General features: G+C 35.3%; 1 protein-coding gene across 1 annotated transcript in view; it reads right to left on the reverse strand.

Moving 5' to 3' along the window:
• The window catches only part of LOC125050337, a 95,575-nt gene that overhangs the window by 47,029 nt on the left and 28,953 nt on the right, over positions 1 to 19,593 (reverse strand). Inside the window, exon 2 of the mRNA XM_047650097.1 lies at positions 14,522 to 15,107. Coding sequence (XP_047506053.1) covers positions 14,522 to 15,083 — 562 coding nt within the window. The 5' untranslated portion in view covers positions 15,084 to 15,107. The remainder of the gene's footprint in view (positions 1 to 14,521; positions 15,108 to 19,593) is intronic.

The raw sequence follows: 19,593 nt of genomic DNA on the forward strand, positions 1-19,593 counted from the left end.
ATAAACTCCCCGCTCCGCTATCGCTATGTTTTTTTTTACACGACGTTTGTAAGGAGATACCTACTCATTGTTCGAATGGTGTTTGATTTTGAATGGCATTATTTATGTTTCTATTTGCCAAATAATTAGAAGTAGTCACTGCCTCGCTCAAAAGTTTCAAGTGAATTGGTTCGTAAATACTTTAGTGGGCAGCTGGTTCCACAAAGTAGTGGTGCGCGGCAAAAACTGCCTTGAAAAACGCTCAGTTGTGGAACGGCGGACGTCGAGGTAATACAGGTGGAATTTCGTATTCTGCCTCGACGTCCGATGATGAAACTCAGCTGCAGGTATTAATCCGAACAACTATTCTGAACACTCTCCATGGTTAAATGCGGTAGAAGATGCAGAGTGACCCCACATCTCTACGCAACGCTAAAGGATCAAGCCGCTCGGAGAGGGATTGGTCGTCGACGATTCGAACCGCTCTTCGTTGAATACGGTCAAGTGGAAGGAGCTCCATGTGCTCCAGGGAACAGTATTCCATGTGGGGCCGAATTTGCCCTTTATATAGTTGCAAGCGGTGGCCCGGAGTGAAGTACCGTCTCGCCTTGCTGAGCACACCAAGCTTTTTGGAGGCTAATTTAGTCTTTCCCTCCAAATGACCGCGAAACTGCACGTCGTTCGATATGTCAACGCCAAGTATTCCAAAGGTGTGGAGTATAAGGTGCGGTAAGACGTCTTAGAATACCACACTGGAAACCATCCAGGGCGCCACACAAACGCATACAAAAAATTCATTTAAATCGGTCCAGCCGTTTAAGAGGAGTTCAGTGACATACATACGTACAGTAGAATTATATATATAATACGCGTAATGTTAGTATTCCATTAAAAATAATTCAAATGACTGTATAACAGATAACTTCATTATAGATCACTTAACGTGTAAAAGATAAATATGTTTTACAAATAAATTACATAGATACACGCGGGTAATTAATTTTCATTAAAACTGTAATGATGATGTAATTATAAGTGACATACTTTAATGGTTATTTTATCCCTTGTGATTGGTTTAAATCAAAAGGTGATAGAAACCATATTCAAAAGATGTAACAAAAACAGTACATAATATGTACAACAATAATTGTTTGCTTAATGACAGCCAAACTTTAATATACAGTACCAGTTCAATAAAAAAAACCACATGATTTTTTGTTGCAGAAAGCAAGTAGTAGTATTAGTTTTGGAGAAGCCTCGTAGATGCACAACCAAGTAATAACCGAAATTCTGATGAAGACATTAGAGTCACTTAAAAATAAATAGTATATTGAAATAAAAATGTTTTAAAGATAAATAGTGTTTTATTTGTTTAATGTAAGAGAATAATAATAAATATTTATTTATTTAATTTTTTTAATAGAACGGGGGGCAAACGCTCTCGCGTGTTTAGCCTTTGACATATAGTGATTAATATTTTTTTCTTCAGATTTCTACATTTTCGTAAGACGTAATACGTGACGTAGTGAAAATGCTATAAATGTTTATCTATGGCCGTAGTACAATCCAGAAATATTTGCACGCACAGACTATGTCGATAATATCAGACGTCTCAAGTTATGGCGTACAGTTACACACAGCGTTGAACTTATCGTGTCAAATAGGATTTCTTTCTTCAATTCGAATGACATTAAAAGTACACTGCCACGGGGACCAACTTTTTAAATTTGTTTTAATTGCAGCAGTGGCTTCAGCGTGCGACTCTCATACCTGAGGTCGTAAGTTCGATCCCCGGCTGTGCACCAATGGACTTTTTATGTGCGCATTTAACATTTGCTCGAACGGTGAAGGAAAACATCGTGAGGAAACCGACATGTCTTAGACCAAAAGAAAATCGACGGCGTGTGTCAGGCACTGGAGGCTGATCACCTATTTGCCTATTAGATTTAAAAAAGGATCATGAAACAGATTCAGAAATTTGAGGCCAAGACCTACAGAGCTTGTAGCGCCACTTTTTTTTTTCTATTTATTTATTTTTAATTATTATTAAGAGTACTGTATATTCATGTAGGTAACTTGCTGTGCGTCAAGAAATATAATCAATTAAACCACTCTAAATTTACATAAGCAAGTTCTTAGATATTGATAACGTAATTAATTTAATATATTATCGTAGTATTGTTAATGTTAATATAAAACCTTTTTACTTATAGTAAAACTTTTTCTTTGCATAAGCCGGCAATACCAAAGGATGTCATTGTTATGAATGTCAATGGGCGCGCGCAACCATCAAATAAGCCGTCTAAAGTCTGATAATAAACCTCGATTTTTATATATTGATATAGTATATAATTATAGTCGCGAATCAGCAAGGAGGTTTATACATGGTTTCCTCAGGAAACCTCCTCAGTTCGTCGTGGTCAGCAAGAAAACATCTGGAGCGGACTATGGACTGATGAAGGGCTTTATAGCTCAGCCCAGGCTGTTTTGGCGAACGTAGCTCGGCCTGAATGGGCGTTTTCCCGCGACTAGCGCAAGGGTCCTGCGAGACTCGAACCTCGGCTTGGGCTTTCGCGGGGTTGTCAAACACCTGAAGGGCAGGACATAAATACGTAGTAAAGGTCCACTCCTTCCCCGGTTAAGGCGGTTTTTTACCTGATTCTGATCATCCGGATGGGACATGTCGGGGCCTCCTACGGGCCTTTTTTGTCGGGAAGGGTTAATAATTGAAGAACAAATTGTATGTAATTCAAAGTACTTAAAATACGAAAAGTGAAATCGCCGGTAACTAGCCATTACTAATGTAATGCGATGTCAGGGCAGGTTTCAATGCTAGGAAACACGCGTTATTTACAAAAGAAATCCTTGTTTTAACCTTACATTGTTTCTATTTTAAGAACATTGAATTTATCAACTGGCTTGTAGTTAAAGACAAAAATCTATGAATTTTTGACTTTGCTGGGAATCATTTAAGACAATCTTCATATAAGTGTCCGGTACCAGGGGAACATGAAATTCAACTAAGGCCGGAAAAAGGTTTTAGTTCGGTTGTTGTGTAATTGTGTTTTCCTCCAATTTTGATTTTATTCCCTTTGGAGTATACTCTTGGGCCGTGGACAGCTAATTAAAGATTAATTTGGGACCTTATTGGTATTTGTGACCCAAGAGCCTGGTGCTTTCCTCGCTCAACAATAAGAATTGCAATACAGCGAGAAAATGCTGCCAGCGTTATAGGTTCGCTGCCACAGGGACCCAACTTTTTAAATCGGTTTTAATATTTGTATTATTATTATTACTTATTATTATTATTAGCATAAGTTTTATGAGCTTGAGAGCAATGCATATAATAAAATGCACTTATAATAAAATTACAAATACAAACATAATTAAATAATATAGTCATAAAAAAGTACTGTGTATATGTGTGTTGGAAATACATATTACCATAATTCCGTTATCTGGAGTTTCTTCTAAAATGACAAACGAGTTCATACTTGGAAGATAAAAATACCTTGTAAATAAGAAGCATTAAAAATTAAACAAAAATGTGAAGCTTTATTGAAACTTTTCCTACATAGAATGCGAGAGTTTTTCTCTACCTGTTCAATATAGATAAGAGTCAAGAATCAGTTCTACGAAGATTATTCTACGTGTGTAGAATAATCTTCGTCGGCTGGCAGGTATTTCTTATGAAATCTCGCCCATAAACGTACATTTCAAAGAGAAAAGACTCTGACGCAAGTACCTATGTGAATATTTGTGTAATTAATTTGTCAAGTTTATGTCTTTAACGGAAAAACGGGAGTTCTATACATTATGTACTTATTTCGGTAAATTTGTCGAATCACGACCCCATAATAAAACAGCTCCAAATGTTTACTATCATTCTTTACGACTTGTATGTATTACCCCAAGTAATATTAAGGAGGCATGGTTTGGACCATAATACCATTTGGTTTAAAGGGTGTAATTAAGTGTAATTATTACCTATGTTTGTATAATGATGTGTGTTTAATCTCTTTATATTTAAATTATTAGTACTGTTTTTTTTTAAATTTAAGTATTATAATATTATTGTTATATATCGATGCTTAGTAGTGAGACATTGTAACTAATGTGTGTTCTACCGTCACATAACTTTTTGTTGTTGCCAAATATATAAAAAAAATGATATATGAAACAGGTTCTTTGAAAATCTCATTTAAAATTCATTGCAGTCCTTAAAGACACAATTAATAATAAATAGGTTATAAATCATACGACCTTCAATAATAGGCTATCGATGCGCGTGCGCATAAAAATTCCAACAACATAACGGACAAAACAATCGATAATCTGATTCACGTTGTATAGTAAAGGAGAGCGTGTGGCTTTAGATATATGCGCGAATCGTATAGATTACAATACTTTTGTAAAAAAAAATTATTTTCTATATCTTTTATTAGAGACTTATTTAGTTCTTCGTTGAATAGGTTTAAAATGACTCTCCCTTTTTTATAGGGAGGAAATTGTAAAATAATATATTTTCTGGCTTTTTGGCCTACATCTTACAAGCTACCATAATATTTTTGGTGGATTGTTTGTGGTCGTAACACATTTTTTTAAAGTACGGAAGAAGGACCGTCACCTAATTAATATTTGTAAAGTTGGTAATTGTATTTTATAATTTTTATTATTAAGAAAAACAGTGGCGCTACAACTCTTTAGATCTCGGATTTCGTATCTGTATCATGATCACTTGACAATATAATAGGCATGTAGGTGATCAGCCTCTTGTGCCTGACACATGCCGTCGACTTTTTGGGTTTAATGCCGGTTGCGATGTCTCCTTCACCGTACGAGCGCGTGTTAAATGCGCACATAGAAAGTACATTAGTACACAACACCTAAGACTAGCTATGTACAATAGAATTCAGAATTCATTTTATATAACTAAGAAACTAAACTAGAACAAAAAATTTAACTCGTAAAACACTAGTTTAAATAATTTTTCAACAGTTAACCACTGTATTAATATAATGTGTATAATGTATTAATTTTAGCTACGTCGGGGACAACTTTTTAACCAACACATATCCTTTACTATGCACTTTGCACGTACGTTTACTATTTGTGACGCATAAACTGCGCATTTAAATACATACACAATACAAACAATTCTTTGATATCAAACAGAGTATAATAATAAAAAATTTCTAACGCGTTGATGTCTTTTATATGGGGTTTTTGATATCAAATCATCTACTATAAACCGGTCTAATTACATTAATGCTTTGACTACTCATTGGTCTAGTGGTTAGTACCCCTGACTACGAATCCATGGGTCCCGGGTTCGATCCCCGGCTGAGACGAACATCGATGTGATGAGCATTTGAAAAAAAAAATCTACTTTCATGTGGAGATAACGTTCGAAAAGGGGGCATAGGAGTCTCACCTGATGTTAAGTGATACTTCCGTTCATTTAAACATTACCATAAAGCAGCTGATTCCACATAACGCGAAGCAAAAAGTGAATTAAATAACGCACAGTTGTAGATAAACGGACGTCGTAATGCGGGTGGAATTTAGACGTCTGCCTGGACGTCTGATGAAACTCAGCTGTAGGTAATCCAAGCAACTCCTCTAAACACACTCCATGGTAAATGCGGTAGAAGATGGAGTGACTCCACCTCACTACGCAACGCCAAGGGATTAAGCTCAGAATGTGACTGTAAATGTCTCTAGAACGCAAACGAAAAAAGAAACTACACTCGCGAGCAAACAAATCGACTCAAGCGCTACCTCTGCATTTAAAGATTGTTTTAAGTGAAAGTATAAAACATTTTAATAAAAATGATATGTCATTTGAAAGCTTGAAACCTAAGCTTTAAAAAAAACATCAACACGATTAAATAAAACGACTACCAACATGTTATTTTGCGCAATGAGTGCGTATGGGACAAATTACTCAGTACGCTACCAGCCAGTTGCGCTACCCTCTACCCCTATAAAACCCCCGTTACCCTTCAACCTTTATCAGTCGCTTATCAACAGTTGACCGATACACATCTCCGTAACCTGCATTAATTATTTTCAAGAAACCATGGATACCAGACCTCAAGAAGCCGCTCAAGTTTTTGCCTTATTGCAACAAGCACTCAGTCAGCGAGTAGTCGCTTCCCAGCTTCGCTTGAGTCAATCTGCTGTATCCCGAGTATACAGACGATAGACAAGAGACTGGAGCATTCACTCGGAGACCAACAACCAGCCGGCACCGTTGTACTTCTGAACAAGACGACCGTTCATTGTCTCAACCTCCCTGCGAAATTGGCACTTTACGGGTGTCGACGTGCAGGGCGAGCTGAGACGTGTTCGAGGTATAGCTGTCAGCGAGTGGATAGCAAGAAGACATCTGAAGGAAGCCAACCTGACTCCAAAAAGGCCTGCAACGGGCCCCAAATTGACCGCAGGCCACCGGCAAGCTCGGCTACAGTTTGCTCGAGAGCATCTTTACTGGAGCATTGGGCAATGGCGGTCGATCCTGTTGACTGACGAGTGCAGGATGTGTCTGCTTGGCAGTAAAAGGAGAGGCCGGGTCTACAGGCGTCCGGAAGAGCGATTTTCCTTATGCTGATACGCAGAAATCGTTGCCTATGGTGGCGGTCCTTGCATGATGTGGGCTGGTATCTCGTTGGAGGGTAAAACCCAGCTCGTTTTCGTGCCTGGAGTAGGCCGAAGAGCAGGACTGACCGCTGATGAGTACATCACAAATATTCTCCTGTAACATGTTGTGCCCTACGCAGGATTTGTTGACGAAGACTTTATCCTAATGCATGACAATGCTCGATGCCACACAGCGCGCGTTTCTCAGCAGTTTCTTCGAGAAGTCGATTTGCGCACAATGGACTGGCCTGCACTCAGTCCAGACATAAATCCCGTCGAGCATTTATGGGATGAGCTCAAACAAAGGGTACGAGCAAGAAATCCAGCACATTCGAGCCATGAAGAATTGAAAACAGCTTTGTTAGAGGAGTGGGAAGGTATTCCTCAAGACACCGTTAAAAAATGAATTAGGTCGATGAAGAACTGAATACGGGCTATAATTAGGGCTAGGGGGGCAATACCAATTACTGAAACAATAAATGTTATACTCTTTAAGAAAAAAAAAACGTGTTTTATTTGTCAATTCTGAACACAACTCCTTTACCCAAAATCTCATTTTTCCCGCATTTAAGTTCAGACACGAATAATAAAAAAAAGGATACATGGATATTAATAATGATAACATCTCATAAAAGCTGAAGTTTTAAGCTTTTAAATGACATATCATTTTTATTAAAATGTTGTATACTTTCACTTAAAACAATCTTTAAATGCAGAGGTAGCGCTTGAGTCGATTTGTTTGCTCGCGAGTGTATATCTAAATAACATATGAAGAATATTTTATTTAGATTTTATTTAAATTTTGGATTTATTGACTTATTAAAATTTAAGTTCACAGAATACCATCCCTCTACGGCTGTTTTTCACATTCTTAATGTAAAAAAATATACGTCAAACATACAAAACCTACTAATCAATCAAGCCAACAGATCGGTAACGATTCATGTCCCCAAAAGGTCTTTAACCCCCATTAAAAGCCTCCATTCAAGAGCAAAATGGTTAAGGTCAAACGCGCGACCCGGAATCCATGTATGGTCAAACCTAATGGCCTGTCGATACCTAATGTAAGGCTGTATTTACATTTTCAATCAAATTTGCGATGCACTTTACGTGCGGAGATTCATAGGAAAAAAATAAATAAGCTTCTTGGTAGGGTCAAAAAAAACGCTGTCAAAGAACCAGAGACAATTTTATCATAAGATAATGCGTACTGTTTCGCTTTTGAATTTTTTATCTATGGCAATATCTGCGTATGTATAATTAGGTTATTCAGCTTAAGTTTTAGAAATAAATAACAAACCATTAATTAACAAAAGAAATGAGTCGAGTTTCATCCGTGTAATTTGTGTGTATTTTGACAATTTTATTTGGCATATTTCTACTTTTTTTTAATATCAGTCAAATTAAAAGGCTATGATAACACTTAAATCTTTATCGTGAATCACACAACCTTTGCTAAAACCATACAATCAGTTTTACATTTTTTGAGTTTATCGCTTTCATACAGACAGAATAACGCAGTCAGAATTGATTTTTTAACATGTAAGAATAGAAATAAAATAAATTAGTCGCGCTACAACCTTTTTAGGTCTGGGCCTCAGATTTCTGTATCTGTACTGATATGAATATCAGTGATCAACCTCCTGTGCCCGACACACGATGTTTTACTTCACCGTTCCAGCGAATGTTAAATGCGCACATAGAAATAAAGTCCATTGGTGCACAGGAGATCGAACCTCCGACCTCAGGGATGAGAGTCGCACGCTGAAGCCACTAAGCAAACACTGGTAAGAATATAAATGCGAACAACATTCTCCCAACACTCTCTCTGCAGAGTAACGGACTATCTATAGACTAGTAACTACCCCTGAAATCGTCCATGTAAGAAGTAAGAAGAATTTAAATAACTTTACATATATAAAGCGAAATTATAAGACCTCATTAATGCGACGGCCATGTATCTTATAACGACATAATGAAGAAAAGGAAGACGCAGGTGTAGGCATCAAAAAGTAGAACATCGAACGCCGTTTCCGGTGTTCCGAAGGAAATGCTGATCTACTGATGAAATTTATTAACCATTTATAATGTCTACACTATAGAATTGTTTAGTTAAAGTGTGATCAACATTATAGGTTTATATGTTTTGTCTTTAACACTCTATGTGGAACCAGCTGCTAGGCTGCGAGCCTTGCGTTGTATTGCAACGTTGTTCAGTGACCCACGTACAGTGGAATTATATATATAAAGATTTATCTTCAATCATGGCATAGTTAAAATTTATATATAAATAAAGCAGTGTTAGCAGGAAGCGAATGGAGAAAAACAGACATTGATAGAGATATTTGGAAAAAGCTGAAAGAGGCCTTTACCCGTGAAGGTAGGTACTGAGGAAGTTAGGATATTATGAAAAATAAAAGTATATATATACTTTTATTTTTTATATATATATATATAACAAATGTAATTGGAAATAAACGGGCTTTATTATTATTATAATTCTTGCACATTGAAAGCCCATTATAGCATGGGAGAGTATTTAGACCATAAGTATTGATAACAATTATAAATAAACTTATTACTATTATGACATTATGATAATTAATATGACATTTGCATGCCTTTATATAGCTGATTAAAAGATACTGGTCACTGTCAAAAGTCATGAAAAACAGACTCTTGAAAATGTTTTACAAGAGAAAAGTATTTGATGCCGTGCCTGAAATACGCATGTCAAACCTGGTCACTTACTGATAAACAAGAAAACAAACTAAGAGTATGTCAGAATAGTATCGAAAGGAGTGTTCTAGGTCTGAAATTGAAAGATAAAGTAAAACTAGAAGAAATAAAGGACATGACAAGGCTTAGACATTCCGTTACTTCTATTAAAAGATTGAAATGGAATTGGACAGGACAAATTAAAAATAAAAATATGTTTATTATGGAACATAAGATACGCGTATCACTTATTCCACGTCATTAAATTTGAATTTGTAGGCATCCCTACTCATCGGCAAAGAAGACAGAGGGTGTAGGCCGAGAGAAAAATCCGGCGTAAAAAACTCTCGGTACTCTTTTAAAATAGCAAATCATCATACAACACTTATTTTAAAACAAATTTCGCAAATTAATTAAAAGTAGCCTGTCTATCACTAGTCCTAGGCCTTTTTATTATTTTTTTACTTTCGGCATTATGAGAGAAGATAAAGATGAACGAAAAAAGAGACGGAATAGCTTCTGCGCTATGACAAAAGAATACGAGAAACACAAATAAGAAAATGGGAAGATGATGTGCGAAGAGCAGCTGGCCATATGTGGCTACGTAAAGCTAGAAACAGAGAAGAGTGGAAGCTCTTAGAGGTCTATGTCCCAGGACAAGCTGTAAAACAGAAATTAACTGGCTTGCCGATTAATTATTAGTGTTAATTTATTAGTACTTCACATTTCTATGTACTAGTTTAAGTAGTAATAAAGGCTTTTATTATTATTTTTAATAGGTATTTTAAACAATCAATCTTCCTTACCAAAAGTATTAGGATTGTGGGACATGCCACCGGTTGGGTTGGTAATAAACCTGCCGGCACATGTACTACCATATCCCATCTTGAATGTTGAATAGCGAGATGCCTTATCAGTGTTGCCTTGGCTCGACTATTTTAGACGTATTCAATGCTGCTTAATGGCGACACGTTTGAACAAGGCTATTGATGGAGTGGGACTTGAAAAATTGTCAATAATTAACGTTTCGATGTTTTTAAGAACCTATACGGTCGCCAAACTCCAAAAAAGTACATTGTTTTCCATGTTTCGTCATCGTTTCTTGAAGAAAAAATATATGGTGGAGTTGAGTAGTTTATGTATCCAATTTGAAAGATCGATACACGATTTAAATAACTTCGCTCGGTAGAAAAAAAATCCATAGCCAAATTTTGACACTGAAAAAATTTGAAACTCATATTATGAGCTCTCCACTGCGCACCGCAGTCCACCCCGAGACAATGACACAGCAATTCGTGCCGGGATAGGGCCTTAAATATAAAATTTAACAATTTCCTAATCTAAAAACTACGGTGAAGTTTAATTTAATTTGTATAAACAATTATTAATTTCTAGACTAGCGACTAGACATCACACAACTGAATATTTATTTTGTGTAAATTAATAATTTTTCACACTTGGGGTCACATTATTGAAGTTTTCATACGGATACCTAACTTTTTTTATATTTTTCTATAGCCTATGGTCATCAAAGATAATGTAGGTGATTCGTATGGTGAGAGAATTTTTCACATCAGTCCAGTAGTTTTGGACTATAACTAACAAATATTTTATCTTTGTGTTGTCAAAGCAATTTAAAACAGTAACATCACACCTTGTCATATAAAATAATCATAGTACTCAAGTAATAAAAGTTATCTATCACTTGCGGCTATAATTTGTATGAATTAAACTTTACGAGCGAAAAATTATTACACAGCCCACGCACATAATGTTATGGAGATAAATTATAATTAAATAGATAATGTTATATCAAATATTTTGTCTAGTTAAGATATTTTGATAATAAACATCTTATTATTTCACTGTTGTCTTTCTTTTCTTCTTGCTATGTGTTACTGTTAGCTCCCCTTTAGCGAATTGCCTTGACAATGTTGCCCGTACTACTCGTCTTTAGATTTTTTCTGAGTTTTGTTTATTGTTTTGTTAATATATTTTATTTGAAGAACTTTTTGACTACAATTCGTAATTCAATATCAGGGCTATTAAATAGCTTGACTATTGCTCGATTAACATCTGTATAAAATAACTAAATTACATTCACAGAGCACATCACAATAGAAACTGAGTTTCACCATCGGACGTTGAGGCAGAATTCAAAATACCAAGCGTATCACCTCACCGTCCGTAGTTCAACAAGTGAGCGTTTGTTAACGCAGTTTTTGCCGCCACCACTATGTGGAACCAGCTGCCGACTTAGCATCCTTCAAGAAAAGAGCGTACCAGTTCTTAAACAGCTGGCAACGCATTTGCGAGCCTTCTGGCATTTTGAGTGTCCATGCGGCGTGCTTCATGCATGTAGAGTACATTAGGTGTACGTCCTGCCTATTTGCACCGTTAAATAAAAAAATAAAAATTTTGCAAGTAAAGTCAAAGTCGGAAGATATCGTTCTTTCTTAATTAAATCAAAACGAAATATCATAGGTTATAAGTTGTGATGGCCTCGATTTATTTCTTAAATGGCCAAATTCAATTTAACTTAATTATTATTCTGATATCTGCTTAATAAATTCATCATTTTTGCACACTGTGATAATTATTATATAAAAATGAATTGCTGTTCATTTCTCGCTAAAGCACGAGAATGTCTAGGCCGATTTGCCTAATTTTGATCTTGAAATATTTGTGTGAGTTCAAGGAAGGTTTACGGTTAGAAAAATGTATAATATATAATTTAAAAAGAGCATGTTAATATAATGCTGTCAAATATATACATATAATTGTTTATAATTATTTAACAAATGTAACAAAATATTGTAAACCTATTTTAAAAGAGTAAGTGTGGAGTTTCTTGCCCATTCTTCTCCACACGAAACTACCTTTTGGAAGGGGCAACTAGAATCTTCTTTATATTTTTTTTTGACGTTCAAAAGTGCCATTTTAGATGGTCTAATTGAAATAAATGATTTGACTTTGACTTTATAATGCGGATAGAAGATTTGTATTAAACCGATTTTGATGAATTTTTGTGTGTGACTAGAATCGTTTAGATTTACAATTAGTTGATATTTTTTACTTAATACCTGTGTACAGGACGTCTGTCGGATCCGCTGGTGTTATTTAAAAAAATATTTGACACCATAAGTACTGTATAATAATGTCCAATGTACTGTAAACATAAACATAATATGTGTATGTGTACCCATACATCTACCAATTATTGTGGCATATATATAAATTTAAAATTAGTATTTTTTGTTTCTAACTATATTATTATTATAAATTTTTTATTAAATTTTTTTTATCTAAGTATTATAATGGGTCCGCTTAAAGCGGGAAAATAAAAGAACGGGTGGAAATTCGTCATCAATAAATGACCTTACGTGAGCAAACCCCAATAGCCATAAGGAAGCATTCGATACAATTCAATCACACATAAAATTCTATGTGCAAAACATGTATATGTAAATATCATCGGAAGTATATTCCTAATAACCAATAAATTTTATTAATTACTTTGGATAAGACGCAACGTGTTCTTTATTAATTGAAGGAGATGGTAGCGGTCATTTATTTATTTCCACATAATCTCTATCTTAACAGTTATAACTAATGTGATAGAACTACACAATAATACCTACACTATCGTACAATTAAAACATACAAAAAAATATTTATCTTATAAGTTATAACTAATAATATAGCAAGCAACCCTTGTGAACACAGCCAGTGTACGAACAAAAATAGGTACCTATACTTTACTAGACTTAGATATTACATTGTAAACTCTTTATAACGCCAAAGCCACAAACGAACCAATATTACGAATTGTAGACGGTAATTGATTAAATAATTGCACACCCTCATACTTAATTGACTTCTTTATATAATTTGTACGCAGCTTCGGCAAGATATTTAGTCAATATTTGTCGTGATTAATAAAATGTTAAATCAATTTCTTTTAATTGTCCATTTCCTATCCATGTTTAACATATTATAAGGTCAGCTTGTAATTAAATAAACTTTTGTTTACTTATAATGTAAATTAAAATGGCAATATTAAATTTAACTTAAGCACTAAGACTATTTTAGAACGTCAATAAAGCTTACATCTAATTTTAAGAGCTGTCAAGCCAATTTTTTTTATGTAAAGTTTGACATATTTGACTTTTTCAGTTAAGAAAAGCTAATAGCAATGTTGGGCAGTTCAGCGTGCGACGCCTAAGGTCGTAAGTTCGATCCCCGGCTGTGCACCAATGGACTTCTTATGTGCGCATTTAACATTCGCTCGAACGGTGAAGGAACATAGCGAGGAAATGATGAATTAGACCCAAAAAGTCGACGGCGTGAGTCAGAAATCTGAAGCCAGACCTAAAAAGGTTGTAGCACTACTGATTTTTTTACTATAATTAAGTAATAACTTTGAATATGCGATAAGAACGGTCATTAAGCTTCATTAGGATTACGTCAGTGTCGTTGGTAATGACAAAATGATTAAAGTACAGAAGTACTTCTATTGTACTGTGTTCTATTGTTGTGTGATAAGATGCGGAAGTTGCTTAAATTTTCTACGTAACATTTGGGTGTTAATACACAGTAGTTTTTGATTTTGAGGTCAACAAAATAAGAACTATATAATTGTTTATACGACGTCAAATAATCAAACAGAAAAGAGGTCATAGCGGCGGTGCACGACAAAAAGCCCCAAAAAACGCTTAGTTGTGGATCCAATGCGTTCAAATTTGTAGTTCAAATTTTATTTATTAATTATTTATATTAATTAAATCCAAAACAATTATATCTACATTCGTAAAAAAGAAAAAAAATCGTACGTGTAATGGCAAATGGCATTGGGCTGGCCATGTAGCAAGAATGTCTAGCAGAAAGTGGACCAAACGAGTTACCCAATGGAAAGGACCACCAGGCAAGAGGCGGAAGGGGAGACCCTTAGACCGCTGAGAAGATCTGAAAAGAACAGCTGGCAAAACGGGCACTCCACAGCACAAGACCGACAAAAATGGGCATCTTTGGACGAGGCCTTTACCCAAACCGACGTTCCTGTTAATTCCTGTTATCCTACTAACAAAATCAATATTTTTCGTACTGTAAGATAGCAACTACCAAATATTGTAAAACAGGAAATAAAAAGGCTTATTATTATTATTACGTAAAAAGCACTTACCATCATACGAATCAGGAATATACAGCGGCTTTCCCACCAGCTTCCCCTTCTTCCCTGACAGTGGCACAGCCTCCACGCGCCTATGAGCTTCCAACACACGATACAACAACACAGCCCTTTCCTCCCCTTCCAGCTTAACCACACGCGGGAGAGAGAACTTATCCACAAATTCTTTCAAAGTCATAGATTCACTTTCCTCTTCGGGCTCGACGGATCCATTGCGTCGGCCCAGAAGAAAGTTATCCGCCCATTCTGACGGTCTTCTGTCCAGGTATTCTAGGCGCCTTTCGCTGCTGCGTGGTTTGTACCTTGGAGGCCTATCTCGGCGCACCAGGGCTTCATTGGCCTCAGCCAGCCATCGGGTAACTAGCCTCTCTCTTTCTACGTCCAGGTAGCGCGGTTTGGACGCGTCGCAGGCGAAACGGGCAGCGTCAAAGCAGTATTGGGGCGGTGGGGGTCGGATTCGCGGCGGGAAGAACCGGGGTGGGACGAAGGGTGGATGGGGCGCGTAGGCCGGCGGCGTCCTGGGGCCGGAGCCTTCGACTGACGCCGTTCGGAACATGCTTTCAGGCCATGCTACTCGCGACTGAAACAAAAGAATGTTCTTGATTAAGATCTGTGATATCCATAACTAAGAATATCTTTGCCTGTTTAATAATAAGCTAGAGGACAAGTAGGTGCTCTCTTTGCCCTCCAAGGAACTAACTAGAATGTAAATTGATATTGATAGAAAATTCTAGAGTCAAACACCGACGTGAAATTTCAACAGTTTACTCAACGTAATTTGTATATATCAAAGTTGGTGCGGCTTGTGTTGCAGCTGAACAAGCTAAAGCCTGCAAATACAAGGGTCTAGGCTCCGAATATGATTTTGTCCCATTCGCTATCGAGACCCTTGGTCCGTGGGGTCCTAGCGCTATAAGGCTTTGTAAGGAAATATTAAAAAGGTTAGTCGACATCACAGGAGACCGAAGAGCTGGCAGCTACCTCGGAAAAAGAATTAGTCTAGCTATTCAAAGGGGGGAACGCTGCCAGTATCTTCGGAACCTTGCCTTGATTCCTTTTAATAATATATTTTAGTTATTATATTTTAAAGTTAATTACTATTTTTATTGTTATTTTTTGTATTTATAAGCTAGGTTAAATTATAAATTATTTATGTATATTGACAATATTTTAACAATACTATTTCTTTCGTCCTATTTTCAAACTGCATAGTGGAATTTACCGATTCTTATCAAATCTTTCTGGACATTCGGTCTCTCTGTTTTGGCTTACACCCCATTGTCAAGTACTTAATGTTAATAGTATAGGTCGGTAAGTTTCGAATCACAAAAGTTTTTATCACAGTGACTCGTATATTTTTTGCTTGATCGTACGATGTAATTATTATGAGGCAATAACCCTTTGGTTATATAATGTGATACAGGTATCTAGATTCAAAGCGATACAAAACAAAACGATGCATTTATTTCAAGTTTTCCTGTTCGGTTTTTCTTGGGAATCCTTCTAGGAATTCACCAACTTAATATAACATATCAGAAGAGATATTAAATTAATAAAGTCATTTAAACTCAGTTTTGTATCGCGCAGCCTGGACATACAACGACCAATATTTAAGCCTTTTCTTGTACTGGGTGGCGCAAAAGTACTGGCACTAAAGAAAATATAAGCTGTCGCGGAATATGGTTAAAATGAGTGTTAAGGATCCATAGTACACAATCACCTGCATCATGAGACCCAAATACACACCTTCACGTACATACCCTCTCTTTTTCACTATCACACATCACAGCAAAAATCAAAACATAGAACTATTTAAAATTTAAAATTTAAAAATAGAAAAACAAATTTAAAAAGGGAACAAAATCGAAGTTGGAGAAAAGACTTTATATTTAAGCCGTTTATTATTTTTCGCCTGCTCTGCGGCCGCCCCAGCTTTTTTGCTTGTCTCAGGGAGGTGAGACGGGGCTGTGTTCACACAAGTAGCATCCCATACCAGAGCTCATCCTATAATTCCATCCAGAACAAAGACATCCGGCCGCCAAGGATTAGAATCATTTAAATAAATGTCAAATTTCAATGTGATGCTCTATGGTTTGTGATGCGATTTGGCGGGAAAGGTAATGACGAGGTGGTGGACAATTTAATACTTTATGTGATTTGATATATATTTGATTTGCGTTTCTTTGTGTTCATAATATTTTCTATAAATCTTAGCTGAACAAAACACTTTACAGTAGTTTCTTGTAGAAAAAACTAAACAACTAAGTAGGCGGTTAATGTACCGGCTGTTAATGCTCTTAAAAAGTCCCATGGTCACCGAGGCCATGAACACTGCTTAATGATAGACTTGAGTAATTGTGTACTGACTTGAGTGTGGGTGATACAGGTGTATGATTTGCTTTTATGTTGACGTTTTGTTTTGAATAACTCTTTGTTGTCACTTTGTTATAGTGTAATGACAAATGAGTAGTACATTGTACTGTCAAATGGTATTGACATTGACAGCTGTCAACCGGTAACCTTGAAATTTAATATTTTTGTTACTGTGTATAACGTGTTCTACTGATATAGCTGAAATACTTTATAAACTCTTAAACATTCTAGAATCTATAATAACTACTACCTTTGGCTATAAGTAAAAACTATCAAAATTGAAAATGTCAGTAAAGGATATAATAAAAAGGCTTTATCATTATTCTAGAAAATTCTACAAATTCTGGTACGTAAAATCCGGCTAGCGTGATGTAAATATGTGCGTGCTGCTAATATCAGTGAAACCATTTATAAATAATTAAAGGGATTATTTAATTATCACTTAATTTAATTTAAGTGTTGGAATTTTTCCAAATATACGCAGAAGTGAAATCTAGGTATTTATACTAAAATTTATTATAATTTATTTATATTAAGAAGTTACAACCTCTTGTATATTTTTCGTGACCATATATATATATATATTATTAATAATCTTTATTGCTATAAAATACTTATCCTAGTTCATAAAAATTTGAAGTACTGTACACACTAATAATTAATCGGCAAGCCAGTTAATTTCTGTTATGCAGCTTGTCCTTGGACATAGGCCTCCTCTAAGGGCTTCCACTCTTCTCTGTTTCTAGCTTTACGTAGCCAAATAGGGCCAGCTGCTCTTCGCACATCTTCCCATCTTTTTATTTGTCTTTCTCGTTTTCTTTTGCCATAACGAGGAAGCCATTCCGTCACTTTCTTCGTCCATTTATCTTTATCTCCTCTCATAATGAGTCCTGTCCATTTCCATTTCAATCTTTTACTAGAAGCTAAACTTTGTCAAGTCTTTTATTTCTTCAAGTTTTACTCTATCTTATCTCAGTCTACTAAAAAGTCTTAAGTCAGAGACGTCAGTAGATTCCAAGTTCAATAATTGATCATTTTAATTTGTATGTATTTAAATCTAACGCGTTAAGATTTTCTGCATGAAAAATATAATAATACATATTTATTTATCCACATCTACATACAATATAAAATATATTTGATAACGTTATAAAATATTTTAATAATTTAATAACTAGAAATAATATAAGGATTGACTATAATGATAGTCATCATAATGTATACAACTATACAGTATATTCTATGTAAAATTCCTTTTAAGACAAAATTGCACGCCACTATGTATGGCAGAATATGCGAAGTTTAGATTGTACCTCCATAACATTTTTGTACTATATTTTTGCAAATAAATTATTATTATTAAAAGAAAGATATATATCCATTATTAATATTTTAAGATGCAGCCTCCGTGCGGGAGAAGGCTCTTTCGTCTCTCTTCCTCTTTCTCCTTTAACTTATTCCACCCTATTTTATCTTTTTCCGTCAGCATCCAATCATTCAATCTCATTTTGGGTTCTCCATTCGGTTACTCTTGTTGATCTTCCATCTGTATATGCTATGTAGCCATCTCCATTCTCAGCTCATTACTTTTTAATGAAAATATACCTTAAGTACATAAGCTAATGATGTCACCAACCTTGGGTTTAATTCATTAAAATTACTGGATAAAAAGTCACTTTAAATGAGATCGAACCGTGTTCCAATCAAACCAAACCCATTATTATGTAGTTAAATCGTACGTGTTCACGTACGTAAAATAATTTATAGCAAATCATTGCTTATGGCTTTGTATTTGTGTATGATAATACATATACACAAATACAAACAACATTTTGTATATTAGTCGAATCCCGGCTCCTCATTAAAACAGCTCCAATTTATTTTCTACATATTTTTATCACTCGGCAATGGTGTACCATGCAATAATGTGGCGCATGCTCTTTAACCCAATAGAAATTAATTAAAACATCATGATTTATGAAATGAATGAAACAAGGTACCAATTTTTGGCTGTAACCTAACCTAACCTGATCCCAAACGCCACAGAATTTAAAAAAAACTAACCTATTGTTTACTGGGACTCACGAGGTACTGATACAATATCATTTACTTCATGCATGTAATATTATCAGTTTTTAATTCTTTTAAGGGGTCCAAAGGCATGCACTACAAACAAGTCGAAAAGACCGATAGAAAAAAATTGGAGCTGTTTTAAGATGAAGCCGAAATTCGACAAATTTACCCAAAATTAAAAGTCTACCATTGTATTTTTGTACAATATTCTTACAAACAAATTATTATTATCTAAATGTATTTACAGTCCTATATTTAATAGATAAAAAAAATATATAAAAATCGCTCTTTTGATACAGGTTTCCGGAGAATCTTAGTTATTATTCAGATACTATGATTGGGAAATAAAAAACCAGTCCAATTATAATTTTAAAAAACTTTAACACGATTCATTCATTCCTCTATCAAATAAAACGACAACTTCAATGTCAACTTGTGACTCACGCGCAGGTTGTGAATTTTATTCTAATTATGTGGAGTAGAACGCACGTGGACTGTTTTGTTAATTCAATCTTTATAGGTGTTCCAAATTAATAGAAAGTGATCACAACTTTTGACTTTAACTCATTCAAGTTTAGTTTAAAATTACACTGTGTTCAGAGGATTATTTATCACTTAGG

This window comes from Pieris napi, chromosome 6 (assembly GCF_905475465.1).
Source record: "Pieris napi chromosome 6, ilPieNapi1.2, whole genome shotgun sequence".
Taxonomy (NCBI): Eukaryota; Metazoa; Arthropoda; class Insecta; order Lepidoptera; family Pieridae; genus Pieris; species Pieris napi.